At 42.0% G+C, this 25402-nt stretch overlaps 1 protein-coding gene across 1 annotated transcript in view; it reads left to right on the forward strand.

Moving 5' to 3' along the window:
* Positions 1-25402, forward strand: part of pdlim4 (PDZ and LIM domain 4) — a 59831-nt gene that overhangs the window by 22968 nt on the left and 11461 nt on the right. The window contains exons 3-5 of the mRNA XM_049591356.1: positions 3832-3913; positions 17872-18173; positions 20265-20422. Of these exons, the coding sequence (XP_049447313.1) occupies positions 3832-3913; positions 17872-18173; positions 20265-20422 (542 nt within the window). The remainder of the gene's footprint in view (positions 1-3831; positions 3914-17871; positions 18174-20264; positions 20423-25402) is intronic.

The following is a 25402-nucleotide window of genomic DNA, read 5'->3' on the forward strand; positions in this document are numbered from 1 at the left end:
TGATGACCTGAGACTTTCGTCTTTCTCTTGTGCTTCTGCATGTGTTGTTCTTTCTTTCCCCCTTTACTTTTGTCTCTTTTTGTCTTTTACCCATCCAGTCTTATGTGGCTGACCTGTTTCTTATGAATGAGGAATATCAAATAAATTGTAGCCATTGAAAACAAAAACAAGTAAATTAGAGGGACAGTTCACCCCAAAATCAAAATACATATTTTTCCTAGTACCTGTAGTGTTATTTATCAGTCTAGATTGGTTTATTGTGAGTTGCTGAATGTTGGAGATGTCGGCCTTCACTCGAATACATGGAACCATATGGCACTCGGTTTGTGGTTCTGAGAGACTTGAAAGCTCAACAGCAATGGTTCTTTCCCGAAATCATGACCTGGTTACTAAAGATAATCCACAGATTGTTGTGAGCAGTTTCATGTACATGTAGAGCTGTTTTCTTTCTACCGAACCACACTCGCCAGCTGTAACAATACGCAGAAGGAAGTGTGCATCTACTTTAGGCTTGTGCTTGTGACTGCGCAATACAGTATGTAAACATAATGGTATTCCCTTGGCTGAGCTGTTACGTTAGCTAGCTTAGTGATGCTAACAGAGGTGGGAAGACTAGCCAAAAATTGTACTCAAGTAAGAGTACTGATACTTTAGAACAACATTACTCAAGTAAAAGTAAAAAGTAGTCATCCAAATAATTACTTGAGTAAGAGTAAAAGAGTATTTGGTGAAAAAACTACTCAAGTACTGAGTAACTGTTGAGTAACGTCTGATTTATTTGTAAAATAAGAACATGAACGTAATCAATCAATCAAAAATAATAATCTGCAAATTCATGTATTTTAAACAATACCCTTTTAACTAAAACAAAATAAATTAAATCTTTACAAACATAACATAAATCAAGGCACAAGAAACACAAATATATTCTTATATATACTGTACATATATATATATATATCTAATTATGTACTCAGAGGTAGGTAGAGTAGCCAAATATTGTACTCAAGTAAGAGTATTGTTGCTTTAAAACAATATAACTCAAGTAAAAGTAAAAAGTATTTTGCATTAAAACTACTCTGAAAAGTACAATTTATCCAAAAAGTTACTCAAGTAAATGTAACTGAGTAAATGTAACTAGTTACTACCCACCTCTGGATGCTAAGTGAGCTAGCTGTAGATACACACTTCCTTCTGTGCAGTGATATGGTTGGCGGGGGTAGTTCGGTAGAAAGAAAATAGTTCCTACATGAAACTAGTCACAGCAAGGTCTCTGGATTACGTTGAGTAATTGCATCCTTATTTCTGGAAAGAGACATTGCTGTTGAGTGCCATCTTTGGAGAGAAGGCAGACATCTCTACGGCTGATATTTCCAACTCACAGCAACTCACAGTAAAATAATCCACATTGATAAATGGCACTACAGGTAAGAGGAGCAATAAATGTGTTTTTCTGTCCCTTTAACATATTTGTTACCAAAATGAGAACACGTGGATCTTCAATATTTCAGAAATGTCTTCTCTGACTTCCCTTTTTGTCACTTTTCTTCCCATTTGTCTGTTTTCAATTGTGTTGATGTATACTCTTAAGAGCAGAAGGGGAGCTGGTGGGTGAAAATCAAAGACGACATTTAAAAAATGAGCGTGGAACTATTCACCCCTATACTATTTATCATTGTGAATCTGTATTTGTAAGAAAGTGCAGCCAGACAGAGGAGGTAGAAGTAAAGCGGGATAAAGCCATTCAGTCTGCAACTGATCTGGTTAATATATCATCAAATCTGAAAAGGTATTTCCAGGCTAGGAAGGAGCTTTTACTTTGGATCAGACAGATAAACAGACTGAGGAAAGCTGAAAAGTAAAACAGGGAGACATGAATGAAAGTACAGAAGATTATCCACAGGTTGATGAATGTGTAGCATCAGCAGGATCCTCTTCCTTCAGATTGACTAAACAGAAAATAACAATACAGTTCATTGTCCCTGACCAAACTGGTGTGCAACAGATTGTTTCTGTCTGCTGTGCTGCTTCTGATGTTAAATTACATTTACGATACTCCAGAAGAGTTTGTCCGTTGCTCAATATTTGAAGTGTGAGATTACATCCAGTTGTAAGCATGAAGCCGAATAACAGAAACAACAGCCAAGGAATATATTTTAAATTTCAAGTACAAAACTGACAACCCTCTTCAGACTGACCTGCAATATAATGAGTGCAGCAGAGAAACACTGTTAATCCCATGCTGTTCTGCCTCTCACAGTTTCCACTCACTTCTCGGCATTCACATCTACATTATTATGGATGGATGCTAAATTCCATGTTTCTGTCTCGCACTTCCAAAATGTCAATTCAAATAGGCCACTCAAGACTGAACTTTCACTCGTTTCAATAGGCTGTTTGTGTGGTAACCATCGAAACCAAACAATCTGAAAACATGAAGACTTTCTGGCCGGGGAGAGGAGGGGGGTGTCATCCTACGCAGTCCACCAGACACTTGCCGCCTCATAAGAGCGTCCTTGATAGCAACACCTCCGTGGTTCATATCTGAAGCATTGCCTCAGCTCAGCCAACGTCTGGTGCCAGCTGCAGCCCGATGACCTCACCTCTTTAGGCATCAACTCTCCCTCGCTGTGGGGGCGACAAATCCATGCACAGGCATGCACACACTCGAAGTTAATAGTTTTCATGTCTCTGTGGATGGAGGTGTGAAAGAATAGAGGGAGGATGGTTGAAGGGAAGCACCCACACAAAGACAAGCGGTGTCCTTTAGTCACTCTGCATGGTGTCCTGGTGTTACCCTTTGGTGAGCTGGATGCTTTCCCACTGAACAGCCAACGCCATGGCAACAAACACCTCCCAACCCGAAGAACCAAAGAAGCCCCTTCAGATTTTTTTTTAGTATTATTTATGAGATATGCAAAGTGCTGCTACTTCAACACTTAACTTGAAAGTAAAAGAGGACTGGAAGTGAACCGTAGAGTAGCGCCATTGGAGAGTAATCGCAGTGTTTTATCAGCTTGAGAAACGAGTTGCACGCCATTAATGTCACCAAAGCATTTAATTCTTGGAAATAAATTCTCATAACCCCTGCTTATCCATGCACAGAAAGCAGATTTAGCAGTGCTGTAAATAATGTATTTTATCATTGCTGCAAGTCAGTAAGTCGTGTACTTTTTTGGTCAGGAAATGCAACTGGAGCCAATTACCTGTAATCTGAACAGGAGAGGGGGAAGTCTTTAGATACCAGTAATTCAGTTATCACTACTTTTGAAAAACTCATGGCCCAAAATGCAATGGGTTTTTCCAAAAACATAATAGTTCATAGAGTGGAGTTATGATGTGATGATGAATTTATCTTTGTACCAGTGGGAGGAGGCTGGAATGTAGCTGTATCCTATTCCTAATGTGAATACCTGCAAAATAAATCCACATCTTCACACACACATCAATACATAAACTCACAAAGCTACCAGTGCAGTGTATAATTAAGTTAACTGAAGCTATGTGAGTGTTTTGGCACCTAAAGGGGACAGCAGTTAGTGGTATATCATGTGACATTAAAGTCGTCATCTTTCCCAGCTTACAGTACTTCTAAGAGGATTTAGGTGAACAATGTCTTTGCTTTCACTTCTTTTTTCAGTTTCTATTTCAAACATTACCCTTGAGAAATAATGACACCATATATACTGGATCTTCTGTGGAAAACCTGTCAGCGAAGAAAAATTCATACCTCTCAGCAGAAATGACTGCATGCTTGAACGCTCTGGGTGTTCTATGGCACAACTTACCTGACTTTTCCTTTCTCTCTCTCTCATGGGTATTGTCTTTCAGGTCGGGATCAGGAGACAGAGTGTGGTCGCCAACAGTTAGTGAAGATGGCAAGACAAGCCCTTACATGGAGCCTGACTCACAGGTAACCACTGTTTACTCTGGATTTACCGTAGCACAAGAAACAAGGGTTTCTTCAGATTTAGGCTCACACCCACATGGGATGCTGTCAAAAACGATCTGCTTGAATTTCTCATGCTGCCAACACAGAGTTTCAGTTCTCGGATTCAGTCAGGTCTTGGCTGGAAAAGTAGTCTTAAATGACTCACCAGACCACAAATGAGAGAAATAACTAATCGATGTAGTTAGACAGTGAGGTCTTTGGTTGGCTCTTTGACCTCCATTTTATATTCTTGTCAGTCTCTGGCCCAGTGGTGGAACAAGCAGGTCTCGTATGTATGTTGAAAACAGACTGTGAAAATAATGGACTTAGCTACCATGACATCACCCATTGGTTTGTGGACTCTTGAGTTTGGCATTATGGCAGTTGCCATCTTGGTGTTTTGGAGCCAGAAGTGACCATATTTGGACGAGAGGCTGGCAGTGTGGAGGAGCGAGGGGTGGATCTGACGGAGAAGCAGAGGACAGTATCAACAGATGGCCTGACACTCAAAGTGGGCGGCCCTTAATTACGCATAATGTTAAGTCTTAATAACATTTAAACGGCTGAGTTATATTAAATTTCACCCCCTGTACAGTTGTCATGAAGAAGGAAATTAGCTAACGAGAGCAAAACTGTTTTTTGTACTAGGCTGCAAACATGCTTATTTCTGCTGTAGAGTTGGGCATTTTAACATTGAGGTCTGTGGGGACTAGTTTTTGGCACTCCCGTGTTGGCTTCTTTTTCCAGGCGCTCATCACTGTCACTTTTACCCATCCCTCCAATCACAGTGTAGAAATAGTGGGGATAAATAGCCTTTAACAAGGACAAACAAAAAGTGGCGGTAATACCACATGTAGTAGTGTTTAGCCACCCTAATCATCACAGGGGAAATTACTAACGACTGCTAGTTTTAACAATTCTAACTTTGTTTCTAAGAAACACGGATATGTCTAAATACTACAATACCCATGAGTCTCAGTCAGCATTACCATGGAGAAGAAGTGAGACAGAGGCGCAAATCAGATTCATCCCAAATGTAAAAAATTGTGAATAAAATGCAGCATCATTATTAAATTCATCCAAAATTTGCCCTGAATCCAAAAGTGCATCGATTGAAGCTGCAGATGCCTGTCAGTATTCGCAACACTGTAAACTCTATCTCTCACCTGCAGCCCCACTGGTAGCTGTAGTTGCCCCCCCTTTAAAGTTTTCTCAAAAAAAAAAAAAAAAAAGTTTTTCTAATATAGTTGTTCTTCTAGTGCACTGGAGATTAAACAGGGATAATGGCATACCCACCTAAGCCATGGGAGTGCTCCAACTTGCATGTAATATTATCTTTGGGAAACTGAATTGGACTTTTACTTCCACCTGATATTGCTCTTCCCACCTCACAACTCCATAGGTTTAGATCTCAAGTGGCTTTCGAAAGCTAGAAAGAAAACTGCTGATAGACGATATTAGGTGTTCACAGTCCATGTAACTATGAACAGGACCCTTTAGGCCCACGTATATCACTCAGTGTTGAGTAACTCTGAATGAAACATCACCTTAAATTCTTAACTTTGCATATTTAATGCTGTACATAAGCACTTCTACTAACCACCTTAGTATAAAAGGTGGCTGGTGGTGGTGACTCAGCTGCACATTGCTGTGGTCTGATTTTTGTCAAACCCCGGTTTGTACTTTGAAATCTACTGCTTTGGATTAGGGCCCTTTGCTACTTACCACATCAGTTGCAAGAGTGGATAATTCACATCTGGGGTCATAACTTAACAGTACAGTTCTCTGGGTGTGAGACCCAAGTCTTCTCAGTCTGTTTATGTCATAAACAGAATCCATGGAAACAGACACAACACATGATCTGAAAATTGCATGTACACTATCATTCACATGATTATAAATGAGATAATGCAACCCACTGTTCACTGGAATGGTTTTGAAATAGTATCTTGATTGTTCTCCAACCCTACGAGCTGCCAAACGGACATTCAAGGCATGATGAACTCTAGCAGATGATCTTTTCCAAGTTTTCCAGTGCTGGCAAGCCAACAGGTTTCTGAGCACAGAGAGAATAGGAGGTGTGTCTGTGTGTGTGTGTGTGTGTGTGTGTGTGTGTGTACATGCGCACATGTGCTGTGAGTGCGGAGACCATGTGACTGAAACAGACAGACAATGAGCATATTGTGGCTCGGAAATGTGAGTGTCCATTCGTCATGTATTGTGTTGTGGTAGTTGTGAAGTCAGGACAGATCTGCGTGTCTCTCAGGCCTCGCTGTGGCAGGGTCTCCTTGTCTAAAGAAGGGTGGAACAGACGCACAAAGAGCTGAAGTGAAATCTATCTGTCCATTCATCAGTGGGAGTTTTTGATGCCTTTACAGGAAGGTATTGTTTTCAGTGGCAGAGACAAAAGTGAAAGAAGATTAAGTGTATGTATTTCATCTGGGCTGTCAGATGATTTCTGTAACGTTACGAATAACAGCACCTCCCCAGCGACTTTCATTTTGAAATTGCCATCCAGTAATTGATGTGTTGCACTGCTGTGTATTTTAGTGTATCTCATACTGTACTATGGCCACAGAAGCTACTTTCTGACTTGCAGGAGACCAGCAAAACTGTATAACAGGACATCTCAAACAAAGATTTAGTGCGCAGTGACAGTAATTCAGTAACCAGTGTTCTACCACCACAGGCTTATTCAAGATTCTATGCAGGAACTATTTTCTTTCTACCTAACTACACCTACCAACCACATCACTGTGCAGAAGGAAGCATGCATCTACTGCTAGCTCACCTAGCACTAGTGCTAGCTAGCGTAACAGCTCAGCCGAGGGTGCCATTAATGTTTACATCTTGTGCTGTCATAAACAAAAGCCTCTCATCCATGAGTAGATGCACGCTTCCTTCTGTGCGATGATACGGTTGGCGGATGTTATCTGGTAGAAATAAATTAGTTTCGACATGAAACTGCGGATTATCTTGAGTAACGGAGTCATGATTTCTGGAAAGAGATATGGCTGTTGAGTTTTTCAGATGTATTTTTCTGGTGCTTTGAGCACCATAAGCCATTTAGTTCCATTATATTGGAACCCCTCCCCCAGACAAATGTCAACATGCACTGCCTTATGTTTGATCATAAACCAGACTGCAATAGTTGGATGAATGTGGATGTAAAACTGTAAGATATGAGCTGAAATCTGCTGCAACGTTTTCATCTCACAATCTCAGCACCAGATCGGGTCTTGCTTTGATTAACATGAGGAAATATCAAACCTGAATGAGACAGGAACCATCCGCAACAACTGTTTATACAAACACAGTAATGAATGACAGGAGGGGTTTGCATGTGGGTAATTCGAGTGGAGCAAAACTGTCTCGCTCGTGCTCTTTTCTCTCAGTGCTTCCTCTCTCAGTATCTCTGTAACATCTTATCCAGTCCTTCCTCTCCATCACTGAAGTCTAAAAATGTTCCCTGGCGTCTCTTTTAATGAAGTGAACCTGGACAGTTGGAAACTGCCAAGTCAGGGCCACTTTACCATCACGCTCAGGTGGATTCCTCTGAGGATGAAAAGAAGAAACATCCGCTCCCTGGGATCACATAAAAGACCAAGGCTCTCTTTTCCTTTCTCCACACTGACACATAACAATGCCAATTGTTCCTCAGTGGAAACAATATATGCACCACAGCCTCTGTCACACCAGCAGAACCAAATCCAAGCTGAGCTATGTGATACTTTTGGCCCACAGTTACACTAATGATGAACTAGTTTGGACAGTGTGAGCAAAAATTAACTGAATCAAATCACTGGATGAGGGTGACAACACAGTTTCTGATTGTGCTGGCAAAGTTTTGAAGATGTGTCTGTCATCCACAACTTACCTACAGCGATGTGTCGTGATCTGCTACATTAGGACTCTTGCTGAAGCAGTTCAATTTGGCCAGCAGGATAAAAACTGAGACATGCCAGGACACTTCAGCTCATGTATAAAGGAAACAGTTGCTTGGAAAAATGACCACACATTTTTTCTGGTCAACTCAGGCATTCATTGGTGTTTTTACTCTGCAGACTGACTCCATTAACTAAGAATATTACAAAGAGAACATCTTTTTTTTGTGGCGAAGTGCTACCACTTGAGCCCCATAAACTGCCTCCTAATGATTACAAATCCAATGACAGCACTCTTCGGGACATTCTGTGTTCAACATTTCCCTTTTTATTTATGGAGTCCTTGTTCTTGACCACTGGCTTTGTTGGAAATTCCAGTCCCGCTTGTGGGAATAAGCTACTGAGCAGGAAGTGACACATGGAAGCTGTGAGGTGTTTCCTTTCACCTTGTGAACATGGGAGAGTCTCATAAAAGTCAGTGAGGAAATGTTGTATTGTTGGATATAAGTAAGTGTGTGATGGGATACTGTTGACGTGACTTTTTGCGGTGGCTTTTGGGGTGTTTGTTTGGGAAATTCAGTGGAGCTGTATGATGTGTTTCTATTGGCAAGACTGTCCCCAGACTACCGGATGTCACACACAACTTCCTGAAATAGAAATAATTTGATAACAAAGGGTGGCAGGAATGAGGTAATGATGCAAGCAAACAGCAAGTGCATGTAAAGGTTTGGCAAACCAATTTGCAGAAGTATCTCGGCGCCTTGTTCAGGAGTGAGGGTAGAATGGAGTGTGAGATGGATTGGCGGTCTGGCACAGTGTCTGCAGTGATGCAGATGCTGTGTTGGACCGTCGCGTTGAAGACAGAGCTGAGCCGGAAGGTGAAGCTTTCGATTTGCTGGGCCATTGACGTCCCAGCCCTTACCTATGGTCATGAGCTGTGGGTAGTGACCGAAAGAATGAGTTTGCAGATACAAGCGGCTGAAATGAGTTTCCTCCGTGGGGTGGCTGGGCTCAGCCTTAGAGATAGGTGAAGGAGCTCGGACAGCTGCAGGGAGCTCGGAGTAGAGCTGCTGCTCCTTCGTGTCGAAAGGGGTCAGTTGAGGTGGTTCGGGCATCTGATCAGGATGCCTCCTGGGTGCTTCCAGTTAGAGGTGTTCTGGTAGGAGGCCCCATGGCAGACCTAGAACACGCTGGAGGGAATACATATCTCATCTGGCCTGGAAACACCTCAGGGTCCCCCAGGAGGAGCTGGAAAGCGTTGCTCGGGAGAGGATGTAGGTAGAGGTCATCTGGAATACTTTGCTCAGCCTGCTGCCCCGACGACCAGGCTAAGAATAAGCAGTTGGAAATTGATTGTTGGATGGAAGGTTCACCGTGTAGTTCTGGGAAGACAAATGAGTTGTAATCAGATGTTTCGCACAGCTTCCAAACTCCATGCAAACAATGGGGTACCCTTGAGAGAGAGGATGCTAAAGGTGTTTGACGAAGGATTTTCCTATAAAGCAATGTATAGACACATACAAAAGTAATCCCTCTCAGTCATCACTTATGACCCACTAGTGTGTGCACTCCACAGACCCTGCCCTCTGCTTGTATTTCCTTACTTTCTTCTGATTTTGCTTTTTTCCCGATGTTCTTGGGCACAGCATGCAGGTGAGGTTGGGATTTTATAAAATGGTAGTGACAAGGTGCCAGACAGTAAGCAGCATGCAGCCAAGACGAAGCTGTAAATATTGCAGACAGTGTGGTGAAATGTCAAGCAGACAAAACTGGGGTTGGCTTTCAGTTTTGCTGGTGATATTGTGTACAAACAGTAGCTGATAATTCCTGCAGAGTAAACCTTTAAGGCAAAACCAAGCTTAAAAAGTGTACTGAATTATCTGATCAACAACTGAGTCAGTAATTGCACTCACTGGAGAGTGAAAGGCATGACCCACTGTATATTCTTGGTTCTCAAACTTTTTCTGCAATGCCAACTTTTGGAAGCTGGAAAAAAAAGACGCTTAACACCAGATGGCTAACACGTTTTCAGGCCTAGTCCACATGTACATGGGTATTTTGAAAACCTGATTATTCCCTTCTTCATTTAAGAAAATCCTGTCCACACAAGCACTGTTTTTAAAAAATCACTGTGTAAATTAAGGCACAGCTGAAGCGCTTTTAAGAGCATGCCAAACCAGCAGGTGATGATATAACCCTAATCCACGCAGAGAAGAATAAGAAAAAGATGTTGGACGATGAAAACCCCAAGAAAAGAGAAACAACGCACGCTCTGATGGTACAAGCCCAAACTCAATTTTTCCTGTCCTGTTTCTGAAAATCTTCATGGAGTTTTACAAAAGTCCATCATCAGTGACCAAAAACACAATTTTCATGAGGCCAAGTTGCATATAAGAGGCAACGTTTTAAAAAAAATACCTGTGTATGTGTGGACTAGGCCTCAAAATCAAAGACCAGCAGTACTTTTACACAGCTGCATCACTTCCTTTGCTGTGACAGGTCTGTCATGCCCTCCTGACCTCATCTGATCCTCATCTGGTATTAAAATTTGAGCGGTCAGATACGCAAATTATCACTTCAAGATGGAAATTACATCAGGTTTTGTGAGATGCCCTAAAATTAAATAATGTCTAGTGGCTTAAGCATAGATTCTGCTGTAACACAACCCCATGCAAAAAAACAACATAAAAATCTCATCACATGTCTTAAATCTGAACCTTTTTCCAATGAGAAAGACAGTTTTAGAGAGAAAATGCCTCTCTGCCTTGTAAATGGTTATCCCATTGTACATCTGTCGGCCCTGCTCTTGGAACGGTTACGCAGAAGTAAAGTGACACCACCAGTTACTGACATTTCAGGTTTTTAAAAATTCTTTCCTTACATTACACAGTGGCAGTTTTGAGTTGGTGGGAATAGCCTATTGGTCAATGTCAAAGCCAAATGGTATTCCTTTGGCAAGTAATATCAGAATGCCATTCATGGTGGCTACCCTATTATTAAAGTGAAAGCTATTGTGGCCGAGCACTATGGCCTTGTGGAAAGAATGAGGCCTCACAATGCGGAAGCTGAAAGGTCTGGATCACACGTCACCGAGGCTTCCAGTCTCAGTGCAGGAGCTGGCAGCTGAAGTCGAATTCTCTGAGCTAACATTAATAGGAGCTGACAGACGGATTCCTTGCATGACTTACAAACCGTAATTCCCTCAGTGCTTAGAATTGAATTTTACTCCAGACAAAAAAAAATATGTGCTTGATGCAAATTTGTTTTATGAATGGAACAAGGTAGAGGCTTTCCAATATCTGTCATTAAGAATCATTTGCCTTCTAAAAACACAAAATACCACTACGTTGAAAACTTTAGTTTCAAGGGTTGTAAACTTAATTTGTCAAAGATGCTGAGGAATGATCGATAGTGAGGCCAGTTAGAATGATGGACTTTGTGCAAAAACTGGATAAACATTTACACCATAGAGACCCTGAATACGAAACAATACGGGGCCGTTAAAGGGTCTAGAGTACTCTCATAGGCTGCCAAAATATGTTTACTGGATCCACTGATGCTTAATCCCCTGCCAGGGAATCTTAGAGCAGTTTAACATTGCTGGGAAGTCTTTTTAGCAGCTCCACATTCATTCACACAGGAGGCCTTTTAGATCACGGACCTCTGACCCCACTTATTTGGTTGTTTGTGTTCACTAATCAGCCAGTAATCCCCAGAAATGTCCAAATCAGTCTTTGGGTTTTCCTAATGGAGCCCTCCCTGCTCTGCTTGGCTGTCAGCATGCTGGGGAGTGGACGGGGTCATTGAGAGCACTCTCTGCCGGGGTGAGGAGGTCCGGACAGACGGCAGCCATCCACATTCATTTAGATCAAGAAGATTTAGAATAAGCGTGTTTCCCTGGTCTTTATTCTGAATCGCTGAGAGAGAAAAAGTCCAAAATGGATAAAGGTATTGTAGCTTATTTGCTGTGTTGCACCATCCTGTGTATTAAACCCTCCTCTGATTATAAACTTAAACATTTATGAGACACGGGTTAATAGTACGATTGTGTCTTTTGAATGAAAGATTTAAAAATTATTGGCATCAGCAATCAAACGAACTGGTCGCTAGCAAGCAGCAACCTCTGGATCTGAAAAGTGAAGCCACTGCCAAAGTGCCTTAAACCTGCATTCTTTCTAATGGCCAGCAGGGGGCGACTCCATTGGTTGCAAAAGAAGTCGAAGTGTGTGCAACTCTATAACAAAATGTCCCTACTTCTCACCTGATTTGTTACTTCGGTAGACATTTTCCTTATGTGTTTATGGTCTTTATCGCTAGTTTAAAATCTTCTTCAATACAGTACGATGTTCATCTTGCACAATATGGTCCCATCTAGAGTAAAACAGACGATAAAGCAGGGTATGCTTTAGGGCATGACAGCCGCTACCACAGCGGTGTCCTTGACTTCTCATTCATTCACAGCTTCACCCTCTCATTAATGGCTCGCAAAACAAAACAATATGGCAATGGCTAAAATCCCCAACTCGCGGCTTCAGAACAGCAGCCATAAACCAATACTTGACATTACAGTGGCTACGTCTGCTTATTTTCTACAGTCTGTGCTTGCTAACTGACAGCTCACAAATTCAAACATTAAAATCGTATCAAATTTTTTTTCACCTGAAAACATTCAGGCTGCATTGTAATGCCGTAACTGGCTGAATCGCAAAGAATTTAATTCAACCCAGTGGTGACTTGGCATGGTCAGTAACAGTTTTTTAATGGCTTTATTTAATAGAGGAAATTGATAAAAGGCATCACATTTTAAATGGATTCTAATGCTACATCCATCTTCCCTGGAGCATTTCTTCCTTCTCAGACAGGCTCACTGCCAGAGGCCCTAAAAACTCTACTATTTTCTGGTCCCCCCACCACCCGCAACCTCAGCTCTCTGCAACCTCCTCTCTAGCCCGTCTGTCTGTCCTCCCAGAGAGGCTCCCAGGGCCAGGCCCAGGGAGCCATAAAGGGCTGGTTTGTGTTTGGTTAGTGGTGCAGAGCGCCATGTGAAAAGCTTAATTTCGAAGGTCCAGGGGGATTAAACCATGCAGGAGGCAGAAAAGGAGGTGGTGTATGTGTGTGTGTTATCATGAATTTGGGTATGTGTGTCTAGTGAGGCAGGCAGGCTAAGGTCTCGGTCCTCAGTTAAAGACAGGCATATGATTTCAATTAAGGTCCTCCACCTTTTTCTCCTCATCCCCTCCTCCTCTCATCCGTCTATCCCTCCCTGAACAAACTGTGGTTGTGGACTGAGGTACTAGAGCCGAAACTGCAGTCTTCTCTCATTCAAGACCTTATTAATCAGGGTAACTTTCAGTCAGGTTGATGAATGGAGGAACATGGTGCCTCTTGGCTGAATGCTAAACACAATGCAGTTTATATGAGCTTATACAGAGGTAAATGCACATGCCGGCAAAAGCAAACTTTCTTTCTCTTTCTGTCTTTCTTTCTTTCCGTCTTTGGCATCGGTTCATCCTGAGCCATTAGCCATGCTTGGTTACAATTGTAAAACAGGTCAGTGAAATCAGATGGCAGCCTGGATTTATGTCCACATAGAAGTAGACATTGCTGCTTCTCATAAATAGTTACTGCATTTAGATCTCTTTCGCCTCCTTTCTCTGACTTTCTTCCCCCTTTCAAAGTTTTTCTTCTTTCGAGCCAGGAGGAATGCAGTCAAGATTTGGGAGAAAATAAAAGAGTAGTGATGCTCAAGAGAGAGAAATTAGGAAATAGATGATCTCACAGATGGCCTTTTTCAACAGTCTTGTTATGTTGAGTTTCTGTTGGAGATAAAAGTGGAGCTGCTCATATTAACTCTAAACTGTTTTGACTACACTGGGAAAACAAGATAAGGTTTCCAAGGGAATTAGGGTGATAAGGCCCTCACCAAATTAACGGGACTGTCACCTTAAGACAAAATCCCCATTAAACCTATATGTTGTCCAGACGTGAAAAGGTAGAATAAATCTTTTTAATGGGAAAGTTGGCTTACAGCAGATTTCTGTGTAATAAAAGTAAACCAAGCCACCATACCTTCAGAGCAACTTGAAAGCACTTACAGGTCCTGAATGTTACCAAACTGGCATTTTTATAAGGCGAGCACCAGATGTGCTGCCTTATAAATCTGCCATCCACCCCAAGCAAATATCTTTGCAACAGGCATGCGAGGAAAGAGTGTTACGGGAAAGAAAGACAAAAGGAATGGTTGGGGAGGGGGTTTAGTTCAGTTGAAACAGGAGTCACACCATGTCAGGCAGGAGTGTGAGGGTGAAAATGGGTAAACATGTATGTGCTGCCGATAACAGAGAAATAAATCCACAAGAGTTTTTTAAGGGCTCTGTACAGATTTTCCCTTATCTGAATTAAGGGCATAAAGCAGGCCAGTCCCCAGAAGAAAGTATTGGCATTGTAACGCTTAGTCCTGTTATACCCCTTGCCCCTACCACTCAGCCCTTATCCCTTCGTTTTGCACGTTCACATCTCGGTGTAGATTGCCCCAATTCTTGTTGGGATTGAGAGATATTGCAAAGTGTTAAGGCTACATGGCCCTCCAAAAGGAGGTTTATTAGAGTCTCATAACAATCCAGAATGAGTGTTATGAGAAAACATTGGCAAGATGGCTGCACAAACAACAAAAGAAATCCACAACTGTATTTAAATATTTTACAAATATTTTCATTGCAACAAGCATAAGACAGAAAATTGCTCGTAGTATGCTGATGTCTCAGTAGCTAAGCAGCTAGCTAGCTAGCTAACTTAACATTGTTATTGCGGATTTGTGCATGACAGTACTGCATTCTGATATATTTACATGCCGCATTACCGCCCTTTGATGGCATATGATGTCTGGAATTTAGCAGAAGTCTGGCAAAGTTGCTGCACGTTTCCACTCCTGTGATATCAGTGCAGACTGGCACGGCAAGAGCACGGGTTGCTAACATTAGCCTGACTTGTTTGATCGATTAGCGTGAAACTTAAGTTATGAATGAATTGCTCTTTTTCCAAGAGATAAATGGCAAATGTCATTGTGATAACACCATTATTGCCATGGTTTTGTCCATTTATGTAAACACCATCAACGGCAACTGATGACGCATCAGGGTCTTGAAGGGTTGTCCCTCTTCATAAGGGAAGATTTTAACCAGTAACCCTCACAACTTTGTTCTTCAAGGGCAAAAGGGCATTCAAAAGCAATGAGAGTGGTACAACATAAGAAATATGACTGGTCCAAAGTTACTGCAAACTATGGATGTGTTCCATTTGTATGGTTCATACCCATGAATCATCAACTTTCCAAATGTGACATGGTTCCTATTTCATGCTTATGAGCTTTCTTTGTCACCAAACCCAAGCGGCAGAGCGCTGAAGACATCTTTTCGAGACCAACAAACAACAAAACTGGCTGTTTTTTAACAAGGATCAGCGACATTTTATGCCATGACTGTGGCACCAAAACTGGATGTTCTGAGCCAAAACTTTGAGACATGTAAGGATAGACAGATTGTCGAGTACATCTGTGACAGTTTTTAATTACGGGCTATGTAAATATAACTGACGAGATCTTCTTTAGAGTAATTTCACCTTCAGGCAACGAAGGAAGGCGGAAATGTCATTTTTTCTTGTCTTTATATCATCATATATGTTAGCATGTGATTACTTGTCCTCCTTTGCATGTCATGTTTGTACAGATTAGGAGTCATAAAGGTAATATCTTAACTGTCATGCCACTGCAGGAGCGTGTAACATAATACATGCCTAGGGATTTACCCCCACTACCTCCTTTATTCTCTGAGCATGGGCATGAATAAGCTCGCCTGACAGTCATTTAGTTATTGTACTGATTGTGATCTGCAGATTTAGCCCCTGTCTAAATTTGAGAAATGAATAATGGCTTTTCATTTAAACTCAAAACACATGTTGAGACGGTGATTTGTTCCGAAGAACTTTCACCCTTCCAGTTGTGGATATGATCTCAGAAAATGAAAGACGTAGGATTAATTGAACTGTGAAATAAAAGAATTCTAGGTTCAAAAGGGCACTTGGGGTAAAATCCTTCCATCCATTTTCTTTTACTGTTGAAATGCTTTAAGAATCGTTTAAAGAAAGGGTGGAGATGTTTTGGGCAGGAGAGTGATACAGAAAGCAGCATTAAAATGTAAGTCCCAGGCCAAAACAAATGATGCGTCTAATCCAGCATTAGGGCCACATGTTCATTCGAACTCTCATTCTACTATAGTGTGGATGATGGGGGGGGCATCTGTGACTTTATTAAATGTCATTAATCCTTGTATATTCACAGATGTGAAAGTTAAGGGAACCTTTGATTAAAATCATATGAGATCCGCCATCTGTACAAATAGGGCTAAAGATAACGAGTAAGATCTGGTTTGGCCCGTTTGTCTCTGCGGTGAGCACCAGGCTTCAGAGTGTCTGGTTTACTTGGAGAGGGAGCCACAGAGAGCTGGGTGTTTCTGACATCCTGCCCAAACAGGGTTTGGCCTCTGGGAGAGAAGTTGCATGGAGTGCTGACTCCCCTGCCTGCTTCTCCGAACTTTAACCATGAATGGCTATCTGCTAGTGTTTTGTTCAGAGGGTTTCGGGATTCATCCATCTTTACTGTCCGAGGTTTTGGGGAGAGTAGGAAGAGGTGGTTTTAAATTTCTCGAAAGTCATCAGTCTTAACTACAGGAGGCAGGGCAATGACAGAGCCGCTTTTCCAAGTTGTGGGCTTGTTGGTGTAGAGGAGAGGCGGACTGAAAAGTGCTGATTACAGAAGACCTGTGAGTGTTTGGGTGTGTGAGTGTATGTGTGGTCCTGGCGAGGGTTGAGGACAGGATGACATCCAGCAGACCCATCTGTTGAAGTGACGGGGGTCCTGTCTGGAGAAGCTGTGAAGCTCCACCTCCTGTGGGTAAGGCACTTTAAACTCGCCCAAAACACACATGGTCACACACAATCTCACACACATGCTCGGACACTCATTCCAGTGGCTCACCATTACAACAGTCCGACTGTCTCCCATCCTACTGCATTGCTTAACTTGTAAACAAGTCACTTTGTTTCGGCTAAAATGTTTATAAGCTGCCTATCTCTGAAATTCAAAGCACTATAACACTATCAGGGGTGGTGACATCATCGCAAGCCATGCAATAAAACTTCATCTGTACAGTTCAGTGTCCGAGATGGGCTGGCAGTGAGCGCTATCACTGAAGTGCGCTGATAGCTGTGGTAAACACTGAAAGGCTCGCTGATGTCACTGTGGGGTTTGTGCAAATCCATGAAAAGGGCGTTGACCTCTGCATAAACACACTGAGTATACAGTGGCGTAAGTGTAGGTGTCTGTGCATCTGTCTTGCATTAGTCCAGCAGATTTCTTCCAAACAGCTCCAGCGGAGCAACCATGGGGCAAGAATGTGGAAAGTGTGCTGCAGCACGTCAGAAAGATGATAATTTAATCTTTTACAGTATCTCAGCTCTGTCAGCTTCTATAAACTCCTCAATCCATAGAAGAAGAAGCCAGGGGGGAAAAACTAAACATTTTTTCAATATTTACTCTACACAAGTTAATTTGTTTTGACAGAAACATCTGCAGGAAATCTAAGTCAAGCTCCTTCTTAATAAGCCTTACTATTAAAGAAGAGAAAGCAGAAATGATGTGGAAAAAAGCTTTTCTCTCAAATCCTCACTGCTGTGAAGCCTCATTTAGGAACAACCGCTTTTTCTGCCTTTGAAGAATTGTGGTTTTCTATTCAGGGCACCACTGGGCTTGTTTTTTCTCTTTATTCTCATTTCCTGAGCTAAAACATAATGGTGCATTCTGTAATGGGTCTATTAACCTTTTTTCTTCCTCCTAACATTATTAATTATTTCTCTGATGTAGCCTACTCTTTCTCTTTCACCATTGTGTCCATGCTTTTGTGGTTTTGCATAATCTCTGTACTATTAACAGCAGATATCTTGTAATGTTTTCTTTGCTTCTTTAAAATTTCTTAAATGTTTTTTTTTTCCCTTTCTTTGTAGAATTTCCGTCCCATCACCAGTGGATATGTTGGCTCCAGTCGCAAACCTTCATACACCCCTGAACCCCAGAGCCCACAGGCTCCTCAGTATCAGCAGGTTCCCCATTCCCCGCAGGCTCCCCAGCCCACTCACCTGAATAACGGACACGCCAGACCCAACAACGGCCACAGCTACGGATACGGAAATGGAACCGGGCACGCTCAGTACAACAACCCAGCAGGACTTTATTCCCACAACGGCAGCAACGGAGACAGATCTCTGCCAAGCAAGATGGGAGGGCTTAGCCTCAGCGCCACACATAGGTGAGGTGAACAAAGTGTTTGCTGCATAGAAAGGCACAGAAAGTAAAATATAGACAAATGGGTCCTAAAACCTACCACAGCTTTCAGTTTTGTCAGGATAAGTAATCTGTATTACTTGCAAACTTTACCTCATTTTTACCCTTTTTTACTACCAGAAAAAAAAATTCAGAGCCATCAACGTTAGACGTATCAGCTTGTCTCTCCATACATAGATGAATTACTTAAAAGGCCCAGGGGCCCAAAGTCACAGGGTCCCCCCTGGCCTTCACCTGCAAGAGGTTACACAAATTTAAAGCATACTGTGATGCAGGGGAACTACAGGGAGACAAAAAACTACCAAAAAAAAAGGCGCAGAACGTCCAAAAAAAGACATAAATAAACCCTCAAAGAAACACAAAATGACCTCAAAGAGATAAAGACCAACTAAAGAGACACAAAACAACTACAGTCACAAAACGACCACACATCTACCTCAAAGACACACACAATGATCTCAAAGAGATGCAAAGGAACTAAGACAACACAGAAAACAAAATGACCAAGAAAGATACAAATATACCTCATACAGAGACACAAACTTAACAAAAAAGACACACATATACCTCAAAGGGATGCAAAATGACCTCAAAGAGACATAAAACAACCACAAAGAGATGCAAAGGGACTAAAAAGAGAAGCTAAACGACTACAAGCAGTCAGAAAAATGACCAAGAAAGACACAAATATACCTCAAAGAGGCATGAAACGACCACAAAGAGATGCTACAGAAATACAAATAGACACACAACAACCAATGCCTCAAAAAGACACAAAACAACTGCAACCACTACACAGTCAGTGTAAGAGAGGTCATGGGGCCTTTTGAATACCTGTGCCCAGGGGCCCATTGTCTCATTATCAGCCTGTCTTCCTGACTTTTCTCAGAGTCTGTCACTCGACACCAATTTCGTGTGAAAATCACACAAGGAAATAGTAGTGAGATTCAAATGTCTGCTTCTAAAATCCATTATCTTTCCATTAAAGCATCACAAAGTCAGATTGTTAAAAAAAAAAGCACCTACATTGTATTTTGACATTTCACAGATGCAGCTTTTTAATGTGCTGACTCCCCTAACACAGCAGAAACACAGAAACAGACACACTTTAAATGTCTCTTGACTCACCTGCACAGATGGCCATGTGGACTGGAGAAACAATTTGTTGTGGTGCATCCCCTCGAGCGGGCAATAAATGTGTGTGTTTAGTCTCCCACTGAACATCCTCTCCAGCACTCCTAGAGCTCCCCAGGACGGGACTGTTAACTCTGATCAGGCCCACACACACATTATGAGACACACACTCTCTAATTTTTTTATTGCACAACTTCTTTAAACTCTCCTCTCTTTCTTTTTCCTGTCTCTCACTCAGTCTCACTTTCACCAGCGCAGGCTTTTTCTCTCACACACACACACACACACACAGACACACAAACATACACACACACTCAAGCTGCAGTGAAGCGCTTCCTTCAGACTCCTGGAGGGGAGTCTGGAGACAAACAAGCAGTTAAGTGTGTCAGGGTTTGAGCACATCTGTCAGCAGCCCTGCTCATCTCCCAGCGGCTCGACCAGTTGAACGTATCAAGTGAACAGGATCCATCCTGTTAGCTTTGGGAACAACTTGATGGATGAGTGAACATGCAGATCCATAGCACGGAGCTGTTGTGATTAAGACTTCATGCCTGTGGAATCACATGTAGAGTGTAACGTGTTCACCTCTGTTTTCCCCTCCGTGCTTCCATCTCTGCTGTCTCAGTTTGTCGAGTTTTCTTTCCTTCCTTTGGTGGTCCGGCAACTGCCATCTGTTCTTTAATCTTTTTGTTTAGGCTACTCCAGGTCCTTCCATTCCTCCCTTGCTCAAACAACACATCAGGGCACCAGCTGATAAAAGACAAAAAATACAGTGGCCACATTTGATACCAGAAAAAAAACGCTCAGCTTCTTTGTTGTCTTGACTGAGAGAATTTAATGTTTTTTGTCACCTGTCATTTAATCATCATTGATTAAATTGCAGCACAATAACACTGTATCTCCCCTCCCTTGTCTCCTTCAGCCCAGAGCCTCCAACACACTCCCCTGTGGGCCGTAATGGTTTCGACCCACGCTCAGATGTCTACAAGATGCTGCAGGACTACGAGGAGCCTGCCTCTGCACCCAAACAGTCCGGCTCCTTCAAATACCTGCAGGGAATCCTGGAGGCTGAGGATGGAGGTAGGGGCATCTGTGTGAACGTTGACATGTGTGAAGGTGAAGGGAAAATACAGCGTGCACTGCAACTTACGTTTATAGTGGTGTCATACTTTTCCCAGGAGCAGGGAGATTACTGTAACTGATGCTGTGGTGTCATGTTGACAATATGACACTAAAGTCCAGTTTCCACCAAACACTTTCAGTATGGTACCTTTGGAACCAAAAGAAACCCTTCAGACATGGTACCTAGACCCTAGCGTTTCCACCGCAAACAGTACTCTTAAATATGGGCGGGGTTGTTGTCACTCGCTGCTCCATCCAGCACTCACTGCATTTCCTCGTTACCGCTGACACAGATGGAAGTCTGCACCTCATTTATCGTCCACAGAACGAGGCTGCACGCCAACATTTTCAGAGCAAAATAGAACAGCAACTCTTCACAGTGGAAATGGAAAAAAAGCATAAGGAACTGAACTATACCATACTGCTTGCTGGAAACGGGCCTTAACTGACCTGATGGTGAGAGCAGCTTTTACAAGGTTATACATGAGCCATAGCGCTGCAGCTAACAACTATTTTCATTAGCATTTCATCTGTCAGTTCTTTTCTCAGTCATGATTAATTGTTTAATGTTGAAATGTCAGGAAATAGTCGAATTGTCTAATAACAGTGTCCTCGGGCCAAAGTAGAAAATTCATATTGCTTCAGTGGCTGACCAGCAGTCCAAAATTCGAATATTTCATTTAATAAAAGACTGAAAGCTGTTTCTCTTTGGCATATTTGCTCAAAAAAAAATGACATTAACATGGGTTAATCAAGTAAGAAATTATTTGTTTTTCTCAATAATCTTCTGTCAGCTCTTTGGCATATTTGCTCAAAAAAAAATGACATTAACATGGGTTAATCAAGTAAGAAATTATTTGTTTTTCTCAATAATCTTCTGTCAGCTCTACATAGCTGGGATGCTACCATATTCAAGGCTGTATCTTGTAAAAAAAAAAAAAAAAAAGATGCATCACGTGTGACAAATAAAAAAACAAAAACGTCTGCAGTGATATAATGTGTTGTGACTTTGATACACTTGACTGCTCCAGTGTCAGCAGGCTATAAAATGTTGAAATGACCAATATTACTGCGGAGGTACAAAATAAGGCTGGGATGCTCTCTCCGGTTTTACACCAGGCTTGGCTCCTTTCGAAGACTCCTTGCGAAGCACTCCTCCGGGGGTTTTTTGGATTGTATTGCGGAGTTTTGCACAGCGGCGACCGGATCTTTGCTCTCAAACCACAAAAAAATGTGATGGCACAACAGTCTCCTTCAGTACATTATTCTATGCTTTCTTTTGATTTTCACATTGGCTAGTCATCCTGTTTAATATTTTGACATTATTGGCTATTACTGTCATGGCATCCAAAGGTACTGATGCATTGAGCAGGTGACAGTCCGTGGTCGTTTTCAAAACACACTTGTGTCACGCACTCCAAAAGAAACTTGTTGAAACTTTAAACAATAATTTATTGTACAAAACGGGGGAAACAAACGTTGACAAAAACGGTTCCATAATTCATATTAAATTCAAAAGATTACGAAAAAACAGCTACAAGTTAGAGGGAATAGTGATAAAGTGGTAAAACTTGGCATTGATCCACAGCCTCAGATGGATGCGCTCAAGCGTGCCGTGTGCACAAGCTCCGTTGGTAGGCGATACTATATTTTCACATTTTTAACAATGGAATTTAAAAGTTTTGATTTTTATTGATAACCTACATTTACCAACAACAAAAAGACTACATTAAGCACCAAAAAAAATGTAAAAAAAAAAAAATTAAAAAATAAAAAATTAAAAAAATATATGTAAATAAAAAAAACGAATATCGAATACCTACCCATAGAAACGAATATTCGAATATCCGAATATTTGGGTACAGCCCTACAAAACAGCAATCAATAGTGTTGTCTTTTGCCGGCGTAACCCTGAGAAGCGATCAAAAAGGAGCAGAGACGCAGTGTCATACTAGCAGAAGACATGATGCCCATGAACACTGTGGAGAAAGACTTTGTTCAAGAAATTAATTAAAGTGCTAGACTGCAGGTGCGAGCTCCCAGGCAGGAAATTATTTTCTCAAACTGCTCTGCCCCGGCTTTACGAGGAGTGTTGTGGGAAGCTGGAAAATCATTTGGTTTGTTCTGGTGTCAAACATTATCAGGATACTTTTCAAACTCGCAGCGTTATCAAACCATAAATTGTGATAAATATCTATATTGATCAATACGGGGAGAATTATTATGATAATATTTTTTGCCATACCGCCCAGCCCTAGTACAAACTGAGACAGCTACAATGTGGCGAGCATCAGGGTATGCCTGTGTGAATCTGTGCAATTCTCACAAAGTATTTTCTAAAGTCAGGTACTTTTGGTTGAAGTCTCTGAGTAAATATTTCCTCCTGTATAAATCAGACTCGTGGTTCCAGCCAAAGGAACATCTTGCCTTGCTCAGGCAGCTCCCCTCTCACTGTTTTGATCTGCTCTGTCTTACTGGCATAGTTTTCCTTTTATAGAAAGACAGTGAGGTTCAGGGATGGAGAGGAAGCGTGTGAGAGAGAGTGTGCGTAAACAGGAGAAAGCAAGAGACGGACGGAGCAGGAGAAAGATGAAGAGCTTTAAATAGCTCACACACGGATGAACAGGGGAGGGAAGTTTTGGTTTGGCAATTTACTGCAAAAACAACTTCACAAAGGGCAATAAAGTGAGAAATACGGTTTTCCTGTCTGCCTTCTGACCGCTCAGCATTCCAGCTTTTGAGGAGGAGTCATGTGATGCTGACAGCAGCAGAGGAGAGCTAATCCTCTGAACTAAAACATTCTTTTCAGGTTCCATGTTTACCACTAAAGCAGGGCTAATGTTGTGAAAGTCGTAGTTATGAGCCAAGTGTTGGTATGTCAAAGCGGAAATAGCCTGGACCTCAGAGCAGTGGGCTTATGAACTGTTAGCACGGATTCTCTGTGATGAATGTTTTTCTCAACCTCAGGAACACTGAGGCGTCCTTGAGAAAAGACCCTTAATCCTTATTACTATTAGTGGAGTGTTACCAGCTGTGAATGTATAAATCTGCAGTGTCAGAGTCAGCACGGATAGTCAGTAATGTTTTCCATAGATAAATAATGGTTTTTAATATATCTATGGTAAATGTTTTTGCTCACAGTCATTCATGTGAACTCTGAATTCTCAGTTAAATTGGAGAATATATATCTATGTCTATAATATATATCTATATCTTCAGTTAAGAGGTGGGGAGTTAAAATCTTTCACGAATCAGGAGTTGATTTCCTCCAAAATGTTTACACAAGCTGCCACAGCGACCATAGATTACATTGAGCCAACTAAACACTTTTAGGGCTGACCAACTTTTAAGACAAACAACCTACTTGAAGTAACCGCTAGCCTAGCAACATCAAGGCTACATCCATCCATTTTCATCCGCTTATCTGGGGCCGGGTCGCGGGGGCAACGACCAAGCAAAGCACCCCAGATGTCTCTTTCTCCAGCAACACTTTCCAGCTCCTCCTGGGGGAACCCAAGGCGCTCCTAGGCTAGGTGAAATATGTAGTCCCTCCAGCATGTTCTGGGTCTGCCCCGGGGCCTCCTGCCAGTGGGACGTGCCCAGAACACCTTAAACAGGAGGCACCCAGGAGGCATACTGATCAGATGCCCGAACCACCTCAACTGACCCCTTCCAACACAAAAAAGCTCCGTTCACATGTCCGAGCTCCTCACCCTATCTCCAAGGCTGCGCCCAGCCACCCCACGGAGGAAACTCATTTCAGCCCAGAGTTCATGACCATACGTGAGGGTTGGGACATAGATAGACCAGTAAATCGAAAGCTTTGCACAACACCCGCATCACTGCAGAGGCTGCACCCAACCTCCGATCCATCTCACGCTCCATTCTTCCCTCACTCGCATCATCAAGGCTACAAATGACCCATAATGCAGAACTCTCTGTCGGAGCTGGCTAGTGTAACTGTCTTACACTGTCTTATGTTCAGGCCAAAAGGGTCTAGTATTAGAAAAAATATAGCCAAAACGATCTTCTGAAACCCAGAATAATAGCATAATAATGCTGTGTGTCATATCCTTGATGTAGGTGATACGACCCTGACTTATTTGAAAATTAATTTTTAAGAATGAATAAGTAAAACGTCAATACATAATGTACACTGGAAGGACATACTGTATTGGTCAAATATGGGTCAATGCATAGAATAAAGTCACTGACATGGAAAAGCCTCAGTTTGTCATAATTCAAAATAAATCAGTCACTGATTTTACTTAAGATTATTATCTCAGGACAAGAGTAAAGTCTTCCCGCTTGGTTACCCTATCTCTGCATCTACCTTTGATGTGAGAGCTGACAGGATAATCCACAGCACAAGGAACAACGCTGACTGCTCCTGCAGTGAGGCCTGGAGCGAGGCCAGAGCATACTGTTTCCTTAATTTAGCACTTACTGTTACACTCAAAGCAACGAAAGAGAGGTAGAGCTAAAGAAAGGGGGTTGGGGGGAGAGAGTCACTGGTGATGGATTAAAGAGATTTAAAGGGGACGCCTTTTGTCTGCTGTCTTTCAGTTTGGGAGACTGACAGGTTGACTGACAGGCTAAGCCCCCGATGAAACAGAAAGACACGTCAAGTTTACGTTGGGATCATTTAAAAGCTACCTGTCTCTTTGTTGACGTTTGTCATTTAATCTGTGTGAGAGTGTGAAATCCTGCCACAGATGTTGCTAAAGTTTCCCCCTCTGTTGTTTTTTAATAGTCCAATAAAGAAGAAACAAGTCAAATTAACAACTGCAAATGTTCTGCTCTCAGGTTAAAGTCAAATCATCCTGTTTTCCGATGCATACCTTTCCGTCAGGCTTTTAAATCACAGTAGTTGGTCCCCTTTTGAAGGCGAAAGCCCCTGCAGAGGCCATGTTGACTTTCAGGGGCTTTTAAAGTTAA

This window comes from Epinephelus fuscoguttatus, linkage group LG12 (assembly GCF_011397635.1).
Source record: "Epinephelus fuscoguttatus linkage group LG12, E.fuscoguttatus.final_Chr_v1".
Taxonomy (NCBI): Eukaryota; Metazoa; Chordata; class Actinopteri; order Perciformes; family Serranidae; genus Epinephelus; species Epinephelus fuscoguttatus.